This window comes from Balaenoptera acutorostrata, chromosome 15, assembly GCF_949987535.1.
Source record: "Balaenoptera acutorostrata chromosome 15, mBalAcu1.1, whole genome shotgun sequence".
Lineage (NCBI taxonomy): Eukaryota > Metazoa > Chordata > Mammalia > Artiodactyla > Balaenopteridae > Balaenoptera > Balaenoptera acutorostrata.
The window spans coordinates 13,989,028-14,008,288 of NC_080078.1; the positions used below are offsets into that span (position 1 = coordinate 13,989,028).

General features: G+C 46.9%; 1 protein-coding gene across 2 annotated transcripts in view; it reads left to right on the plus strand.

Moving 5' to 3' along the window:
- GALNT17 (polypeptide N-acetylgalactosaminyltransferase 17) overlaps positions 1 to 16,005 on the plus strand; it is a 482,627-nt gene extending 466,622 nt beyond the window's left edge. Inside the window, exon 11 of one of the 2 annotated variants that reach the window (XM_057529210.1) lies at positions 15,773 to 16,005. In XM_057529210.1, the coding sequence (XP_057385193.1) occupies positions 15,773 to 15,907 (135 nt within the window). In that variant the 3' untranslated portion in view covers positions 15,908 to 16,005. Of the gene's footprint in view, positions 1 to 4,646; positions 4,976 to 15,772 lie in introns of those variants that run through there. The other variant, XM_057529212.1, reaches the window with a different exon arrangement.
- The last annotated feature ends 3,256 nt before the right edge of the window (positions 16,006 to 19,261 follow it).

Below are 19,261 nucleotides of genomic sequence, written 5' to 3' on the forward strand. Positions count from 1 at the left end.
CTGCTCACCCACCACCGTCCCTCTACACAGTCCCTGCTTTCATGAGCTGCAGGGCTGGCTCCCAGCCCCAAAGAGCTGCCTGCAGCCTTAGGAGGGAATCATGAGGGGGTGTGTGTGTGATTGACAGAGGGAGGGAGGGAGACGGAAGGAGAGAGGCAGAAAGAGACATATATAAAGAGAGGAAACAAGCACAGAATGACAGGAAGAAATAAACAGTGTTAGAAATAGCAACGAGAGAGACATTCAGACAGAAAGGTGACAAAGAGAGAAAAGAAAAAAAAAAAAGAAAGAGACGTCAGAGAAAGAGCAAGATAAGCAGAGAGTGGGATGGACAGGCAGAGAGAGAGAAAAAACAGGGAGTAGAGAGCAGGCTGTCACCTCCGATCTTTCTTTCAAGGCACACCTTTTTAGGAAGGAGAAATGCAGGTGGGCTCTCCTCGCACCTGCATACCTAGCGCCCCCTGGTGGAAATTTGAGTTAACGTTCCTCAATGGCAGGGACCCTGCGTCCCCCATACCTGTTGAAAGGACAGAGAATGGTGGGGTCTGAAAGGACAGCGAATTGTTAAGCCGGCGCAGGTTGCCCGTGGCTCGGTCTGGCCCGGGCGTGTGGAGTGGTTGCTAAGGACGGTGGGGCCGTGTGCCGCGTGGGAGGCGGGGAGTTGGTGGTTGGAGGTGTGAAAAGATGCGGTCGGGGCTCCGTAGGTGCACCGCCTCCCGTAGGCGGCTCTGAGCGATGCGGCTGCACCCCCTGCCGGCGCCAGACACTGATTTCCGCTGCTCCTTTCCTCCGAAATGAGTGAAAAGAAAACCAGGGAAGGTTGTGCCCCTTGAGTGATTCCCCATGGGGCGGGGAAGAGGAGCGGGTCAGAGGAGACCAGCACAGTCCGGGACCTTCCCCGTGTGCTCTGGCCTCTGGTCTGACAGGTGGTACCAGCCTGGGTTGACCTTGTACCTTCTGGCATTTGAGGGCCTGCCAAGGGGTTTTAACATTTTCCACGCCATGGACCCTTGAGGCAGTCTGTGGAAGCTTACAGACCCCTTCTTAGAATAAAGTTTTAGAAATGTGTAGAATAAAATACATAGGATTACCAAGAAACCCACTTATATAGAAATACACAAATGTTATGATATAGAAACATGTACACCATTTTATTCATACATTAAATAAGATGTGATATCTTATCACTGTAACATATAAAGTTGTATGGGTATAGATGATATTGTAAGATTTCTGCAACAACTAATTTAACATGAAACTATCTGTGATTTTTATTGGTGACAAAGGTACAGGTACTCTTCATCAACTGTGGTTTGTTATCTCCTTTCATAATTAAAGGAAATGCTAAATTTCATTTAGAGGTAAAAGAAACCAAGGGCATCATTCTTTTCTCATCCAAGTTCCCAGACTCCCTGAATCCTACACATGGAGCCCTTAGGAGTCCATGGACCTGAGCTTAGGAAGCTGCAGAGATAGAGCTCTCCTCCCAATCTCATGTTACCAAGGCACCGCCTGATGCCAGACAGGTTTCTTGGAGCCAAAGCTCCCAAGCGAGTTAAAGGCATGCAGCAATTCAACGGATGGACTCCCTCATCACTAATAATAATAGTAACAGTACACACTTTAGGAAAAAAAAATGATGGCCAAAATGTCTTATGTACCAACACCATGCAGAAGCCTTTATCTCATTCAATCTGTCCACCCCAAGCTCCATCACCAGCCCAGACAACCTGACAATATCCCAGCAGAATGCTGATTTCCTGGGTCATCACAGCCAGCCTCCAGCCCCAGGTCCCTGAAGGATGCAGGTCAGAAGGGCATCTCTCAGCCTCTGCAGAGGCTCTCAGCCTAGAATTTGTTCTGGTAACTGACTCTCCCCTGTTACTCTTTGCTCCCAGCTTCTCGGTTCGAAACTCCACTTTGCCACACACTGGACCAAAGAGGCTTGCTTATGTAACCTACTTTGATGACTGATTTTCAGCGTGTTTCTCTGGTTTGACCTCAGATTGAGCATTTGTCTCATAGACCCTTTTAAACTATAGATAGGAAACACTTTGGTTCTCCTCTTGGACCCATGGGACGTGGTATAGACTTTCCCATCAGGCTTTCCTGCTGGCAGAGGAAGGTTGTGAGGGTAAGGGATGCTGTTGGTGGCCACCTCTATCCCTCAGGCCTTCCACATTACTGAGCTCCGGCTGACTTCCCAATGCCAGCATCTCTTTGCCTGGGGGCCTCTGACAGCCACCAAACAATGCCTCATACAATTGGGTGTAAATATCCAGCTTCCTCACTCCTTGAGTGGGCAAATTCTGAGAATCTGGGGAAGCCATCCATGCCATTTCCTTGAATCTCCCCCACGGGATTAAACTCCAGTCACCCACAGTGGTATCTGGCTTTATTGGCTGCCTTCCTGGTTTTCTGCATTTCCCAAAAAAAACTACCTGCACTTGAATCTTTGTCTCAGTGTCTATTTCTAAGAGAAACCACGATGAGAAAAAAGGGCTCCATCCTCATGTGGAGAGCTTGTCCCTGGGGAAAGGAATTGTGTTCTGGGGGCACAGTTGGTCCAGAGTCCTTGTGTCTTTGAGGAGAATCACAGCTAACCAGCTCCAGCCTTGGACCCCTGACCCAAGCCCTGAAGTCCCTCTTTAGGTACTTCGTCAGGGACCAGGTTCTCTTTGGTGGGGTCTTTCTAAAGCTTCCATGTATGGGCTCATCATCTGAGGACACCAGGGATGTATCTATGGGTCAGGAAGAGGGTCCCCAATACTTAAAATCTGGCCAAAAGAATCTCCCTCCTCCTCCTCCAAGCCCTCAGAGATACTTCCTAGCTAGGTCCTCCCTGCAAGAGAGCTAGAGAACAACCCTCCATGAGTTTGGGATATTACAAAGCCTAAAAGCAGTTGGCTTTAGGCACTTCAGCTAATGACCTGCCATAATTCTCCCCCAAGGCAAAGCAGTAGTTAACTTTCCAGAAAGTGCAGGGAAGCGGTGGGTTATCCAGTGGCACAATGTCCACGTCTGTGATCGCTTCCCTCAGACACAACAGATCAATATTTGGGCCACAGAGCAAAGATCCACTCTTGTGGCTACAACCAGAGTCCCAAGGTCACGAGCACTCCAGGGCCCATGAGGGGCCCAGCCAGTTACTCTGTCCACATCTCACGGGAGGACATAGGCAGGAGAACCCTGATCCTCATTAAATTGCTGTTAGGACAGGCGAACAAGCTCGAGAACAGCTCTAAGATGTGGAATCTGAGGCACCAGGGACATCATAGAGTAAACCCCAGGGAGACACTGAAAGATGTTTTGGAAACCCTTCTTGCCTTCATGGATCCTGCCTGGATGTGAGATCCTCCCTCTTAAAGGTTAAGGAGCAAACACTGCAGCAGTGCCATCTAGTGGACAAGAGAGGAAGTGTCACAATTCTCAGAGGAGCCTCTGGGAGCTGAACTCAGGGGCCAGAAAATGCTGACCTAGCCTGCCTTCCTGGTCCTCTTGGCTGGACTAAACTTCAGACAGGGCTCTTCCCGACTCTAGGCCCCTGACCTCCCTTTTCTTGCGCATGCCTCAGGACCACTGCTGACCTCATGGATGGTGTCAGCGAGCAATCCACCTCTGATAACCAGAGGCATCTTAAGGGCACAAGGGTACCATGCTCTGTGGCCAACTTATCCTGCCTCCAAGCTTATTCTGCACCATCGGTCACGTCACTAATTGCAGGTCCCTACAGTGGTGCCTGCCTAGACTTCTGGACTTCCTAGGGACCCCACCCAGGCCATGGGGAAGAAGCCTCACCTCCCTCGCTGGGCTGGGTGCTATTGCCACAGTGCTCTGGCCACATGTTGGTCCAGGGCACCCTGTGGGTAGTCTGTTTCCCCACGAAATGCCAAAGCCCTATCTTCTTTGGTTTCTTTCCATTTTTCCTCCATCTCCAAATCTCCCTGGCACAACTTTGTAATTGAAAGGGGAAGGGGGCTGCCCTCCCTCCTGGGGAGCAGGACTTCCCTGTACTGGAAGCCACCTGAAAGTCTAAATTCAGACCACCCAGCTTTGCTCTTGCTCTGTAAAGCGTGGCTATTGGATCCTAGAAGTTCTTTTCTCTGTCAACAAAGCCTACAACTGTGAGCTTCCTATTGACCCAGAAAAGTGTAATTTGAAATACAGAACTAAACGAGGACGCGTTTGTCCCGGGATGCACTAACTTCTCTTTGAAGCAATGACCCCTCTTGTTTAATAGGTGAAGGAGAGACCAGCACAACCAAGAATTAGGGGTTATTGGAAATGAAAATACAGTGGTTTATTATCTAAGAAAATGTGAGCCCTGGTTAAACACAATTTTGCATGTGTGTCCATTTGGGGGGCAAGAAAGAGTTCAAAGTTTTCATTAAATTCACAAAATATCAAATTGCCAAAAAGTTAAGAGCTGCTGTTTTAAGGCTTCTGTCTGGCTGGTCCTGAAGGTGTAATTTACCCCACGCGTTTGTAAAGCACGTTATAGTTTCGATTTATAAAAATTAATTAAAATGACCTTCTGGCACATGGGAATCCCCTGGCATCTCTTTGTGGTGCTCAAGGCAATATTATCCCCCGGATTTTATAGGTGAGAAACACAAAGCACTAATTTCCTTGTTCTGGTCCAGCAGCTAGTTCCATGGGTCAACTTTAGAGAAGGCATCAGAACCTAGAACATCAGACTGAGAAGGACCTTGGGGAATATCTTGGCCAATCCTTTTTGTTTTTGGAGGAGGAAATGAAGCTCCGTAAGAGAAAGGGACTTGTCTCCCCACCCTGTCACGGTGAGTGCCCAGATGGAATGGCAGCCTCGTAAATGGATCAGTCCCGGAGACGGAGCACAAGGAAACACAAGTGCTCCCATCCTGGAAACAGAAGACCTTCTTGCCAGTTTCTGTACCTGGAAACGGTGTTGCCAACCATAATTGGCAAGATCAAGGTTGGATAGAAAACTGAAAATGGGGAGGGAGGATTAAAAATAGCATTAAATACATTTTTTAAAACACAGCTAATAAAAATTCTCTAAGGAATCTCTTCTCAAACAAGTCAAATTTCTTGGCATTAAAAACTTTGTCTTGTAGATAATCCTCTTCCTGAATCACTACCTTTAATTGTTCAGTAGATGCCAAAAGCATCACTATCTGCTAAGGCAAATTTTCCTACAAGTTTTATATAAGGCAGAGCAAACTCTTTTTGTTCCTTTTTTTTTTTTTTTAGTATTTGTAACAGTCCCTACTGGTCTGAAAGTTAATGTCTTGTCAATTGCCCTCTCTCCTCTTTCTCTTCCTTCCTCCCTCCCTTCTTTCCTTCCTCCCTTCCTCCCTTCTTTCCCTCATCTCCTCCTTCCTTTCCTTTTTCCCTACAGGCCACTGCTGAATGTTGTGAACCTGTATGTGGCCTTTTGTAAATGCTTGCAGTGTGTAGGTTCACGTCCCTGTCTTGGTCTTGCCACCAAACATCAAGATCATCTCTGGGCTTTCTATCCTGTTCCATTGACCTATATTTCCTTTTTTGTACCATACTATCTTGATTACTGTAGCTTTGTAGTATAGTCTGAAGTCAGGGAGCCTGATTCCTCCAGCTCCGTTTTTCTTTCTCAAGATTGCTTTGGCTATTTGGGGTCTTTTGTGTTTCCATACAAATTGTGAAATTTTTTGTTCTAGTTCTGTGAAAAATGCCATTGGTAGTTTGATAGGGATTGCATTGAATCTGTAGATTGCTTTGGGTAGTAGAGTCATTTTCACAATGTTGATTCTTCCAATCCAAGAACATGGTATATCTCTCCATCTGTTTGTATCGTGTTTAATTTCTTTCATCAGTGTCTTATAGTTTTCTGCATACAGGTCTTTTGTCTCCTTAGGTAGGTTTATCCCTAGGTGTTTTATTCTTTTTGCTGCAGTGGTAAATGGCAGTGTTTCCTTAATTTCTCTTTCAGATTTTTCGTTGTTAGTGTATAGGAATGCAAGACATTTCTGTCATTAATTTTGTATCCTGCTACTTTACCAAATTCATTGATTAGCTCTAGTAGTTTTCTGGTAACATCTTTAGGATTCTCTATGTATAGTATCATGTCATCTGCAAACAGTGACAGTTTTACTTCTTCTTTTCCAATTTGGATTCCTTTTATTTCTTTTTCTTCTTTGTTTGCTGTGGCTAAAACTTCCAAAACTATGTTGAATAATCGTGGAGAGAGTGGGCAACCTTGTCTTGTTCCTGATCTTAGAGGGAATGGTTTCAGTTTTTCACCATTGAGAACGATGTTGGCTTTGATAAAGGAGGCAAGAATATACAATGGAGAAAAGACAGCCTCTTCAATAAGTGGCACTGGGAAAACTGGACAGCTACATGTAAAAGAATGAAATTAGAACACTTCCTAACACCATACACAAAAGTAAACTCAAAATGGATTAAAGACCTAAATGTAAGGCCAGACACTATAAAGGTCTTAGAGGAAAACATAGGCAGAACACTCAATGACATAAGTCACAGCAAGATCCTTTTTGACCCACCTCTTAGAGAAATGGAAATAAAAACAAAAATAAACAAATGGGACCTAATGAAACTTAAAGTCTTTTGCACAGCAAAGGAAACCATAAACAAGAGGAAAACACAACCCTCAGAATGGGAGAAAATATTTGCAAATGAAGCAACTGACAAAGGATTAATCTCCAAAATATACAAGCAGCTCATGCAGCTCAATATCAGAAATACAAACAACCCAATCCAAAAATGGCCAGAAGACCTAAATAGACATTTCTCCAAAGAAGATATACAGATTGCCAACAAACACACGAAAGGATGCTCAACATCACTAATCATTAGAGAAATGCAAATCAAAGCTACCATGAGGTATCACCTCACACCAGTCAGAATGGCCATCATCAAAAAATCTACAAACAACAAATGCTGGAGAGGGTGTGGAGAAAAGGGAACCCTCTTGCACTGTTGGTGGGAATGTAAATTGATCCAGCCACTATGGAGAACATTATGGAGGTTCCTTAAAAAACTAAGAACAGAACTACCATATGAGCCAGCAATCTCACTACTGGGCATATACCCTGAGAAAACCATGATTCAAAAAGAGACACGTACCCCAATGTTCATTGCAGCATTATTTACAATAGCCAGGTCATGGAAGCAACCTAAGTTTCCATCAACAGATGAATGGATAAGGAAGATGTAGCACATATATACAATGGAATATTACTCAGCCATAAAAAGAAACGAAATAATTATTTGTAGCGAGGTGGATGGACCTAGAGTCTGTCATACAGAATGAAGTAAGTCAGAAAGAGAAAAACAAATACCGTATGCTAACACATATGTATGGAATCTAAAATTTTTTTAAAAAGGTTCTGATGAACCTAGGGGCAGGACAGGAATAAAGATGCAGACATAGAGAATGGACTTGAGGACACGGGGAGGGGGAAGGGTAAGCTGGGACGAAGTGAGAGAGAAGCATTGACATATATACACTACCAAATGTAAAATAGCTAGCTAGTGGGAAGCAGCCGCATAGCACAGGGAGATCAGCTGGGTGCTTTGTGACCAGCTAGAAGGGTGGGATAGGGAGGGTGGGAGGGAGACGCAAGGGGGAGGGGATATGGGGATATATGTATATGTATAGCTGATTCACTTTGTTATACAGCAGAAAGTAACACAACATTGTAAAGCAATTATACTCCAATAAAGAAGTTAAAAAAAAAAAAACCCAGCTGGCGGCATAATACAGCCTTCTTGGCGCAGACGCCTAGTCCTTCCAACAAGCTCCACAAGGTGGCGCGCAGCCTTGCTCCTGAATGCTTTTGTTCACGGGGACTAAACCGAGTTGTCTATAGGTTTTAAAAAATAACCAAAGATTTTCAATATTTGTGGTAGGCATAAAATAGAGCTAAAACTTCGTTTGGAAAAGCCTTGTGCCTCCGGCTTGGCGTGACAGGGCTATCAGTAGATCCCACTGTTGCACCTGGGGAGCTATTAAAAATTCCAATTCCTGGGCCCCATCCCAACCCTACTGGTTAGAAACCCCCCGGACAGGGGCCTGAGAAGCTGTGCTTTTATCAGGTTCTCCAGTGATTCCTATACAAGGAGTCTAGCCCTGGCTGGTGAGAGCCAACGGTAGACAGCATTGCGGGTTGTCCACGGTTCTGGCGGTGCCTGAATGTGTGAGTGGGGGAGGGGGCGGGGGACAGTGGGAAGCGGGTGGACCCGAGCAGGCGTTTCCTCCAGGCTCCAACTGGGCCCCTCTAGCAATCAGCCTTGATGCCGGGATTTGAGCATCGTTCTCTGTTCTCTAAACGCACGACGTGGTCTGACCACGTGGGTAGCATAAGCGGGAGCATCCTGGGCACTCGGGACCTCCGTCTCTGATCAGTATGATGCATGGAGTTCTGACCGCAGGTGTGGATTCCTCCGCTGAGCGCTTATTGGAGGCCAAGTGCCCGGGTACTTTCCTCATAGCCCGTCCCCTACTTACTCGGTGATCCCAAGACAGCGCTTTTTCTCTTCCAGTGGTTTGTGAAACTATCCAGCACATCATGGAGGAAGCGTGATCGTCCACATCCTCACCCCGTAAGGCGGTGTGTCGGGGATTCCCCAGATCACCCTCGGGTTCGATAATTCACAAGATGAGCTGTCAGGATCCAGAAAAACTGTTATCCTCAAAATTATGTGTTTTTGTTGTTGTTGTTTGTTTTTCAGTGAAAAGATAAAGACAGAAATCAGCAACAGAAAAAAGGCACGGAGGCAGAGTCCACGAGAGACCAGGCTAGGGTCTGGGCGCAGGCAGATGCCGGGCTTACCCTGGCCGGGAGGCTGGCCTGCAGCAGACATAGGCGGGGTAGTAGGTCCAGGGCAGTCCCCGCTGACTGGCAGCCACGCAGAGCACGTCCTAGGGCTCAAGCGTGCACCCAGCCTGGTGCCAGGGGGACGGCGTGGCCCTGGCCGTGGCACGCACAGTATGAGGACACAGGGTCGCCCTCTGCGATGCAGGCTGCAACAGAGGCGGGCCGAAGGTCGTCTTTCTTTGCTTTTGGCTACAGGATTATTAGAGCATTCCCTGTTGTGATACCTGCTGTCTCAGCCCATCTTGTTCATTTTTTTAATTTTCTGATTTTTTTTAAAGGAAATGTGTTATTATTTAATAAAGATAAAATCTTTCACAGCGTAGGATCCAAGAGAGTGCAACCCAGCCACAAAAGCCAATAGGAGCAGTGCCAACGGCAGCACAGTGATGGGCTAGGAGTCAGGGGTGCAGGTGAAGACCCTGAGCTGGGCCGCCAGCCCCACGGCACAGGCTGAGGGCTGTAGGGAGCACTTCTTGCCGCTAGAGGGCGCCCGGCGGCCGCCGCGGGAGGCTGCTCGGAGGGCGCGGATGGGCGCAGCCGGATTCGGGGGCTGCGGGGAGCGCAGTGCCTCCTCAGCGCCCACGGCCCTGCCCTGGCCTCCCGCCAGCCCTCGCGCTCTGGGCCACTCTGGCCAACCCGGCTCCGCCCCTTCTGTGGCCACAATAGGCGGGCGGTGGTCCCCGACTCGCTTCTGCTGGGGCACCTCCTCCGTGCCGCCCTCCGAGTCACACTCTGGGCATTTCTTATGGGGTTGATCCCAGGGGCTCCATACTGGGGCGGTCGGGCCATCTGCTTGATTCTCTGCCCACCCATGGGTTTATCCCTTTAGGGATGACACCTGGGAGAATTGGGGACCCATGACTCGCAAGATGACTCAGAGAATTGCATTCCCCCGGGGCCCTGATGCGCCCAGGCTGCTGGTGTGGGCAGAAGTCTGTGCCAATAGACACGGAGGGCCCCTGCCCACCCCAGTCTGCTTTCCATCCTCTGGCTGCCCAATGTCACACAAGATGGAGAAGCCCCATAGGGCCACCGTCCTTAACTCCCAGCTAAGGGAGCAAAGAGAGGGTGCTGGTAGAGAGCCCTTCCTGGAACTCCACCAGCCCTGAGAGGGGCCTGCTGTGTCACCACGGGCAGGTCACCCCCTTTGTCCTTCTGCACCTCAGACCCCATCTGTAAAGTCCTAATTTTAGGATGTGATTTTCTAGGTCGCTGGCAAAAAATCTGTGAGGGCAAGCACTGAATAAAGTCCACCTAGGAAAAAAGGGAAGGAAGAAGGAAGGAAGCAAGGGTGAGAGGAAGGAAGTCTTCTGCCAAAAATTCAGGTCACGGCAAGACACTCATGCCAGGACCTTGGGGACAAAATGGTGAATCTGGCAGGTCACCTTGGTGCCAACCAATGCCTCATGCACCCAGGGCCTCTCCACCCCCTTCTCAGAGCTTCCAGAGACAGCCTCGGTGGAGGAGGGGGCAGAGTGACTCAGGGCACCCTCCCAGTCTGGTCTCTGCCACAGATTCCCAGCACCGCCCCTCTCTGGGCCTCAGTTCCCTCATCTGCCAAAAAGGCTCTGTGGTTTTCTACAGTCCCTTTCTGCTGACATTTCAAGCAGTCAAATGGTCCAGGTTCTCAGCCTTCCCTGGTTCAGATTAAAACTGCCTGGGGAGCTTTAAAATCTTATGGCCTGGGCACTCCTCCCCCCCACCCCCCGACCCCCAATTTTGATGTAATTGGTCTGGGGCGGAATGCAGCATCAGTATTTTTTCAAAGTTCCCCAGATGCTTTGAATGTGCCCCCAGGGCTGGGAACCTCTGGCATCTAATTCCTGCTAAGAAATGTTTGCATTCTCATTGGAGACTACTGGAAACTGAAAAGTCCCCCCTCAACTTATCTCTAGTGGTGGAATAACAGGCACAGTCACGACATGGAGTGGTATTTGGGGGCAGCCCCCCCCCAAAGGCTTATGAGTCTGTTGACCCTCCAAAGGCTTTGGGGGGGATAATGGGCAGGACAAGTAGAGGGGTCCTTTTTCTCTCTCTTCCCTGCCTCTCTGCCCCTTTTCCCCACATGTTCCTGCCTGGTTGTCCCCTCTTCGTTCATCCCCCCGATCTGATGGCAGCTGCGTTGATGCTTGGTAGCAACTTCCACATCTGGAATGGCTTTCCGGCTTCTGCCTTTCTCCCCAACTTCTGTGTGTGTGTGTGTTTGAGAGCCTTCCTTCTCCAGGACAATGACCCTCTTCTCCCTCTCTTAGTCCAAAGCCTGAGCTTTGGACTACAGAATCCTACAGTTGGGGATCAGGAGCTCTGGGTGGTGAGTCCCCGGGAGGAGAAACCTCTAACGGCCATGTACTGTGCAAACTCACTAGCGTCCTCAATGCCTGGGTTTAGACCCTTCTGGAAACAGATTCTGCAGCTGTTAGGATGCTGATAACTGTGAGGGAAGGAGAGGGGTTAGGACCTTGAGGGGACCTGGGTCTTGTCCCAGCTCTGCCGTTACTACTTGGTACGTGACCTTGAGCCCAGCGCTTCTCTCTGGACCTCAGGGTTTTTTTAACTTTAAAATGAGGGGCCATCAAGTATTCCTTTCAATGTTGACATTCTATGACTTCTGTGACTCCATGGTACATCCTGGGTCCAGAGAAGACAAAAGGGCTTTATGACTCAAAAGATAGGAGCAGAAATTGTTGAAACTTAATTCCATAATTATTTGAGCACCAGCTATACTCAAGACACTATTGTAGGTGCTGGGAATATAGCAGCAGATGCAATAAATTCCCTTTCCTTGTAGAGCTGACAGTGGAAAGAAGCTTGGCGTTGGTTTTGGGGGCCTCTAGTTGCATCCTTTAAGTTCTGCTTTAAGGAGTATTTTAACATTTCTTGTAGTGCAGGTCTGCTAGTGATAAATTCTTTCAGCGTTTATGTCTGAAAACTCTTTATTTTGCTTTCGTCTTTGAAATATATTCCACTGGCTAAAGAATACAATGTGGACAGACCTTTTGTTTCAGTATTTTAAAGACATTTCTGCAAGCTCTTCTAGACTCTCTTCCTGATATCTGCAGTTATTCTTATATTGGTTCTTTATATATAATGTCTTTTTCCCCCCTGGGTGTTTAAAATTTTTTCTCTTTATTACTAGATCGTAGCAACTTAGTGTCATATTATTCACATTTCTTGTGTTTGGGGTTCATTGACTTCTTGGATCTATGGCTTATAGTTTTCATCAAATTTGGGGAAGTTTTAGACATTACTTCTTCAAATATAATTTTCTATCAGATGCCAGATATTGTGACTTTTACCTTGTAAGTGTTGACTATTTTTGTATGACTAACAAAATTCTTGAACTTTGTACTGGGATGCACTTGAGGTACCTAGAAATAGTTTGAACCTCTTGGTCTTGCTTTTAAGCTTTAAGTGGGATCAAATTAGCATGTTAGTCTAGAGTTCACTTTTCCCCACTATTGAGGCAAGTCTTTTCTTCGTACTTTTACGGGGTTGAATAATGTCTCCCCCACCCCAAATTCATATCAACCCAGAACCTCAGAATGTGACCTTATTTGGAAAGTGGGTCTTGGCAGATATAATTCGTTAAGATGAGGACACGCTGGATTAGGGTGGGCCTTAACCCAGTGACTGGCGTCCTCATGAGAAGAGAAAACAGAGACGGACCTGGGAGTGATGGCCACGTGACGACAGACGGAGAAACTGGAGTGATGCAGCCGTAAGCCAAGGCACTCCAAGAAGTGCCGGCAACACCAAAAGCCACAAAAGGTCGGGAAGGATCCTTCCCTAGAGCCATCAGAGGGAGCATGGCTCTGCCAGCACTTCATTAAACCCCCTAGCGTCCAGAGCTGTGAGAGAATAGGTTTCTCTTGTTTTCGGCCACCCAGTTTGTGATCACTTGTGACCGCAGCCCTAAGAAACTACTGCAGTACTCAAACTGATGTTCCTAACTGGTGAATTGTGAGCTTTCTCCTCTGGATGCTGGGAACAGACATTCTCGGAGCAGTTGTCTCGCCCAGCCTCTGCTCGTGTCCTACGCTTGTGATGCTCGGTGTCTGAACTACTGGAAGGAAATGCTCTACAGGTCCTCAGAGCTCTGTGTACAGCTCCCTGCCGTAGGGTCCTTTGCCCTGTGAGCTGCAGCTGATACCAACCAGGGTTCTTGGCCCTCCCTTCCCCAATCAATAGAAATCGAGAAGAGGCCAGTCAAGAAATTCAGGCAAGGCTTTATTGGGGCTCCTGTGGCCACAGGAGGGGGTGAAAACAAGTAACAGTTTCCCTTGATCGCTTCCCGAGGGCGGGGGCGAGCTGGTTCTTTATGTGGGGTGAGGGTAGGGGTGTGTCTAGGGGTCAGGCCGGAGAGGTGGCTTAGGCAATTTGCCCACCCCTTTGGTGGTGTCGAGTGCAGGAGTCCCAGGTCCCAGCCGGTCTCACACCCACACTGCTATCGCCAAGTGCCCCGCTGCATTTCTTCAAATCTGGGAGCTCACTGAGCTCTGTCTGCTGTCCAGTGTCTTAGAGCCGGTGTTTCATATCATTTGTCCTTTTGTTTGGTTTTGTTATTTCACATGGGACTGATCAGTCCTGGTTACTCCATTTCACCTAGAAGCGAAGTCTCCTGTATTTCCTGTTGATCTTGATGAAGAGGTTTTCTTCTTTTTAGCAGGTAGCTCGTTTTTCACTTGGCTTTAAGATTTATTTTTATGTATTTTCATTTTCTGCTTCTGTTAAATAAATTTTATTTCTTGTTATCCTTTCTTCTGCATTTTAAAAGCCTTTAGACATGTAGAAACGTTGAAATAGTAAAATGAACACACATATACCCTTGATCTAAATTCAAGAATTATTAACATCCTTTCATCCTTACTTTCTCCTTTCACACCCCTCTCTCTCCCCCTCTCTCTCTTCTCTCTCTCTCAATGTAATGTCTAATTCATGATTTTTTTATTCATCATGTTAAGAGCAGTTAACAGCCTTTCTTCTCTTCTGATGTTCAGATTGTTCCAGATTTGGCCGGTGGCATCCCCTTCGTGCCAACTCTGGTGTGTCACTGTTCTCTGAAACTTGCTTTAGTTACTGCCACCACAATATATCCCAAATTCGCTTTGTACTTTCCCAGGCCCAGCTCTAGAATCGACACCTGCTTCCTTTTGGTGGAATTTAGAAACCAAGCTCCGGTCACCAGTGTCTTCATCACTATAGGAGTGTCTTTGTTTCTATGCCTTTTCTATGGAAAAAGCCAGGGAGTGTGTTAAAATCATGACTTCGTATTGACATGTCTATTTCAAAATAATCATCACAGAGTCATGGTCTACTATTACATTTTGTAGTATTTTTAGATGCTTTTATGTCTTTTTGAAACTGATCAAGAATGTCCTTTTTGTTCCTCAATCCTCTGTTAGTACATGCCTTCTTTTGTGTTAGATAGTGATTTTTCTAGCGTACCATTTAAATTACTTTGTCATTTGTTTAACTATATTTTTTTGAGTAATTTTCTTAGTGCTTTCCCTGGGAATTGCAATTAACATTTTAATTTATAACAAATTAGTCCAGATTAATACCAATTTAATGTCAGTGCTATATAAAAACTTCTCCTATATATCTCGGTCCTCTCATGCTGTTACTTTCAGAAATTATACCTTTATACATTGTGTGCCCATCAACATAGATTTACAAGTATAGCTTTATGCTGTTGTCTTTTCAATCAGATAGAAAAAAGGAGTTACAAACAAAAATACATTTATACTGTCTTTAGTTTCTTTAGATGTAAGATTCTTTCAGCACTTTGAATATGTCATCCTATTGGCTTTTGGCCTTCAGGATCTCTGATGAAACATCAGCCGTTAAGTCCTAGTTTGTGTTCCCCAGATGAGTTCAAGGAGAGACTAGCCAATGTCCCTAGGAAGGAGAGTTTCTGGTGCCCTGAAACCACAGCTGTAGGGAGTAATGGCGAGTAAGGACCCTTATTATGTCAGAGAGGCACCTCTCTGCTTTAAGCTGGCTGCAGACTTCCTACCACTTGTAGTCTGGCAGTGTTATGATGGCCCAGAAGGTAGAATGTGAGTTGATCTCATCCATTGTATTTCTTCATTCACCCTCATTGGTTCTGTGCTTATTAGAAACTTCCCTTTAAACTCTTATCTTTGGTGTCCAGTGTTGTATTTTTCCACTTTTCCATCTTCATGATTATTTGAATGGAAACTGGGAGAAGGAGAATGCAGCATTATCTTTTAACCATGTTTATAACTTCTTGAGTGGCTTTCACACTACAGATAAGCAATGAAGTAAGAAAAAGCATCGAGAAAATGACCACGAAAAGAAACTAGATTGGTTCTTGTGAATAGCTGCTTTTATTTGCTTTGTGGAATGGCAGACAGGAGGCTTGTCAGGCAGGGCCAGGTACTGATCTCTCTGGGTGTATAAATCTCATCGCTGAGCTAAAATATATTTGGAAACTAAGGAGCAGTCACATAAAGCCATAAGATGTTCCAATCATCAAGTTGTGCTGTGAGGTTTCGTATTTTAGCTCAGCTCTGCCTAAAGGTTTCTGTCCTGACAAAGTGAGTGTAAATTGATGCTCAGGGCCTTCAATATGCAGCTGTAGTGAGGATGCTTGGGAAAGGGCTCAGTGCTCACGCTTTTGTAAAAATTCTGAAGTCTCCAAACTGGCTGAGAGAAGAAGGCCAGGACGCTGGTCTTGCCAAACTGACTCAAACAAAGATCTCTGACTTTTTCATTTCTACCTCTGGGTAGGGAGATCAAAGCATATTTTCTTCTGAAAGCCAAGCAAGGAAAATTTGCTCCCATGATATGGATATTTGATTTTATACTTCTCAGGCAAGATAAACTATTCTTCTGTGTGGGCTGAGGCTGAGACTTTTACTTGCCAACATTCTATTTGGGTTTAATAGGAGAGATTACCTCGGAGCTTCCTGGAGTCAAAACAAGCAACCAGCCGTGGTTACCGAAAGGCAGAGCTGCAAGATCTTCCAGAAATCACAGAGGACGCTCAAGTTAATGAGCAAAACCACATGAGTTCAACTTGACTTCAACCTTCGCATTTCCTGGAAATAATTTATGAAAACCCAGGTTTGGCAATGAATCTGTTAAATAATAGAGCTAAGGTCAAGATTAGCAACGTGTGTGGCCGGCTGGTGGGGTGGCGGCTCAGAGTTTGATTGACCAACTGCTTAGGTGTCTACGTTGGAAAAGGGCTTATGGGAGTCCGTGCCAGCTGTTCATTTGAGCTGAACAGAGCAAAGCTCTGGGTATGACGTTCTGATCCCACAACCACCACCTCTGCCTGTTTAGACCCTAGGAGATCCCTACAGAGTCTCTCCCCCAATTTTTGGGGAAGTCGGCGGCTGCGAAGTAAACAATGACGAAGTCAGCAGCGGGGTTTCTTGCCATGCGGGCAGCTGAGGCGCTGTGCTCTGTCTCCAAGGCGCCAGCCTATTGACTGGCTCAGAGAGGACTTTGACTTTATTCCCACCTTCCAGCCTGCCACTCACATGAAACTCGCTCATTTTCCCAGTTCCTGAAGAGCCAGGCTGATGCTGGGTCTACATGATACCAAAGAGCTGAAATTGAGCAATTGCCTTGACACTGGGCATGGGTACAACCCAAGGTTTGAACGGTGTAAACCACCCAAGACAGACTGCAGTTTTCTCTCTTGCCACAAGATGGAGAAGGAAGGAAGAAACGGGTGGAAAAGATTTGAAAACAAACTTTTCTAGTGGGGTGCATTTCTCTCTAGCTTATAAAGGGACAGACAAACCAAATGGCCACTTGTTTTTTTTTTTTGCAGCAAAAGTGATATAGCCCAGATCTCTCTATCTAATATCACTCGGATGCCCTAAACGTATCTCCAATTAATCATTATAAATTAAATTCCACGTCTCCCCCACCCCTTCTTAAACCAGAAACCCACGTCATCCTTGAGCCATTCTTTTCCAACAAGCCACATGTCAAACCAGTCACCAGGCCCTACTCTCTTTCCTCAATCTCTCTAGGCACTGCCCTATTTTCTCCACCCCCGTTCTCCCCGAGTTTAGGTCACCATCATGTCTCCTCTGGATTAACACAAAGTCTTCACAACTGGTCTCTCAGCCAAGTACGCTGTGCCTGTGGGCCTTTGCACATGCTGACCCGTCTGCCTGAAATGCACTGTCCCCCTGTGCTCTGCTAACTTCTTTGTCCTACCCCTCCAAGAATCCCCCTACCAAAAAAAAAAAATAGGGATAGGAATGATCAATTGCAGGAAGGTGGTCACATCAGAAGAGGGAGGGTAAGGAAAAAATGATAGAATTGGGCTGCAACATTGGCCATATCTCTAAGGTTTTATTTCTTAAGGGAGAACGAGAAGTCTCAGTCAAAACATTCACATCTGTTAAATGTGAGTGATGAGTATACTGTTGTCTGTATTATTTTGTGTGTGTTTGAAATATTTCACAATTAAAAACAATTTAAAGTTTTAAAATGAGCAGTGCTCCTTCCTTTGTATCACTATGATCTTCTGTAGTGAATTCTTACCTAGGGCTTCTGACCCTGGGCTGTATGGCAGGCTTGCTTGTCCGTCCTTTCTGCTAGACTAGAAACTCCTGGTGTTTTGTTTTTATTCTCTTTGCATCCTATTGGTACCTGGTAGACATTTGCCAGTTTCTCAGATGAGTCTCTAAAGTATTAGCCATATAGTGAAGGCTGGTGCTGCATGGTGGGGTTGGCAGTCGACAGGTGTGATGGAGACCTGCAGAGATGAGAGAGTTGTGTAGAGCAGTTGGCAGGACTGCATCCATCCCAGCCCAGGAGGGTGGTGTGTTGAGGCTTGAAGACCTTAAGGTCCCAGCATCAAACCAAGCCAAGGGGATTGATGCTGTGGCTTTTAGGAAAGGCGATGGGCTTGTTTTCCCGTCGGAGGAGAACCCAGCTCTGTGGCACCAAAGGCCAGCTGGGAGCGCCCTTAAGAAGAAACCGAAGGGGCTGAACTTGGTTCTTCAAAGGGGACAAAGAATTCCTGGATCGACTGGAGGAACTAAAACAGAACAAATAAAGCTGTAAAGACAGGGCATACCTGATTTTGACAAAGGTATAGGAACAGGGTCATGAGGACAGGAGATGGAGGAATGTGGCAGAGAGAAAGAGGGCCCAGGAACAAATTCTGAGCCACCGGAGAATTTGGGTATCTGAGCAAGATGAGCTAATCTGGGGTGTTATTTATTCCTTTAGCAAATATTTATTGAGCACCTACTAAGTGATCAGTGCAGTGCTAGGTGCTGGGAATACAAAGATGAGCAAAATAAGCTGGCTTGTGGCTAAATAAGCTTATTTTAGTGACACGGCTGAGGCCATTTGTCCATCCAGGGTCACAGATAAACTGGAGTCTGTGCATAGCCTGTCCCCGCCCTGTACAACACAACCCCATTTCCTCCCTAACGATGGCACTGCAGACACCTCCAGGGCCTCCCAACCCCCAAATTCTCTTTTCCGGACTGGACACGTCATTCTTAGAGGAAAAGGCTGGCGGAGGGATTGGGGGGATGACCCTGGAGTGACACTGACCAAGAAGAAAGCATTCTACGCGGTTCCTGGACCAGAGAGACTCAAACCCAGGAGGATTAGGCTGGGTCCTCTTTATTCTGAAAGGCTGGGGAGAGCCGAGGCTGAAGGAGGTCCCCTAGCAGAGACCCTGGGAGCAGGGTCCCCATTCCTGGCTGCATTGCTTCTGAGATTCAGGACTTTCTGCCTGAGGCAACCAGGAGAATCCAGGACCGTGCCAGCCGCCGCAGATCACCATCTGAGGCTGCCAGAGACACAGGAGGCTCAGTGCCATCCCCAGGCCTCCACCTCTGGCTTCTTTTCCTCTTTCAGAGCTACATGTGTGCTCATTTTTTGTAACAGCTTTATCGAGATGTAATTCACACACCAGACAATTCACTCCTTCTTTGCGCTCAGTTTTATTTTGCTCTCATCCAGATGAATCTTAGGGAAAAGTGGGAGGGTGTCACTCAACCTGCATACTCCACTCCCACCCCCTGGCTTCCTAGGGACAGCCTGGCAGCCATGGCTTTGACATTGGAAAGGCATCAAGAGCCTCTAGTCTATAAGCCGGCGGCACCTCCCTGGGAGGGAGAGCAGAGGTCTCTGCAGCCCACGTGGGTCTCTGCTGCTGTGCTCAGGGTATATGGGCCACAACTGCAGGTGACAACCTGGGGGCCACGCCCAGGAAATACCTTCTGAGACTCAGGCGCTGGGAGCATTACTGCAGGGCCGTCAAGGAACTGGCTCCTGATCCTGGCTTGCTGTGTTTGGCTGCTGAGCTGACTCAAGTTCACACGTCCCTTCCGAATACCCCTGGAGGATTCCTCAAATGACCCTCACCGGCAACCCTTTCCCCTGTGGTT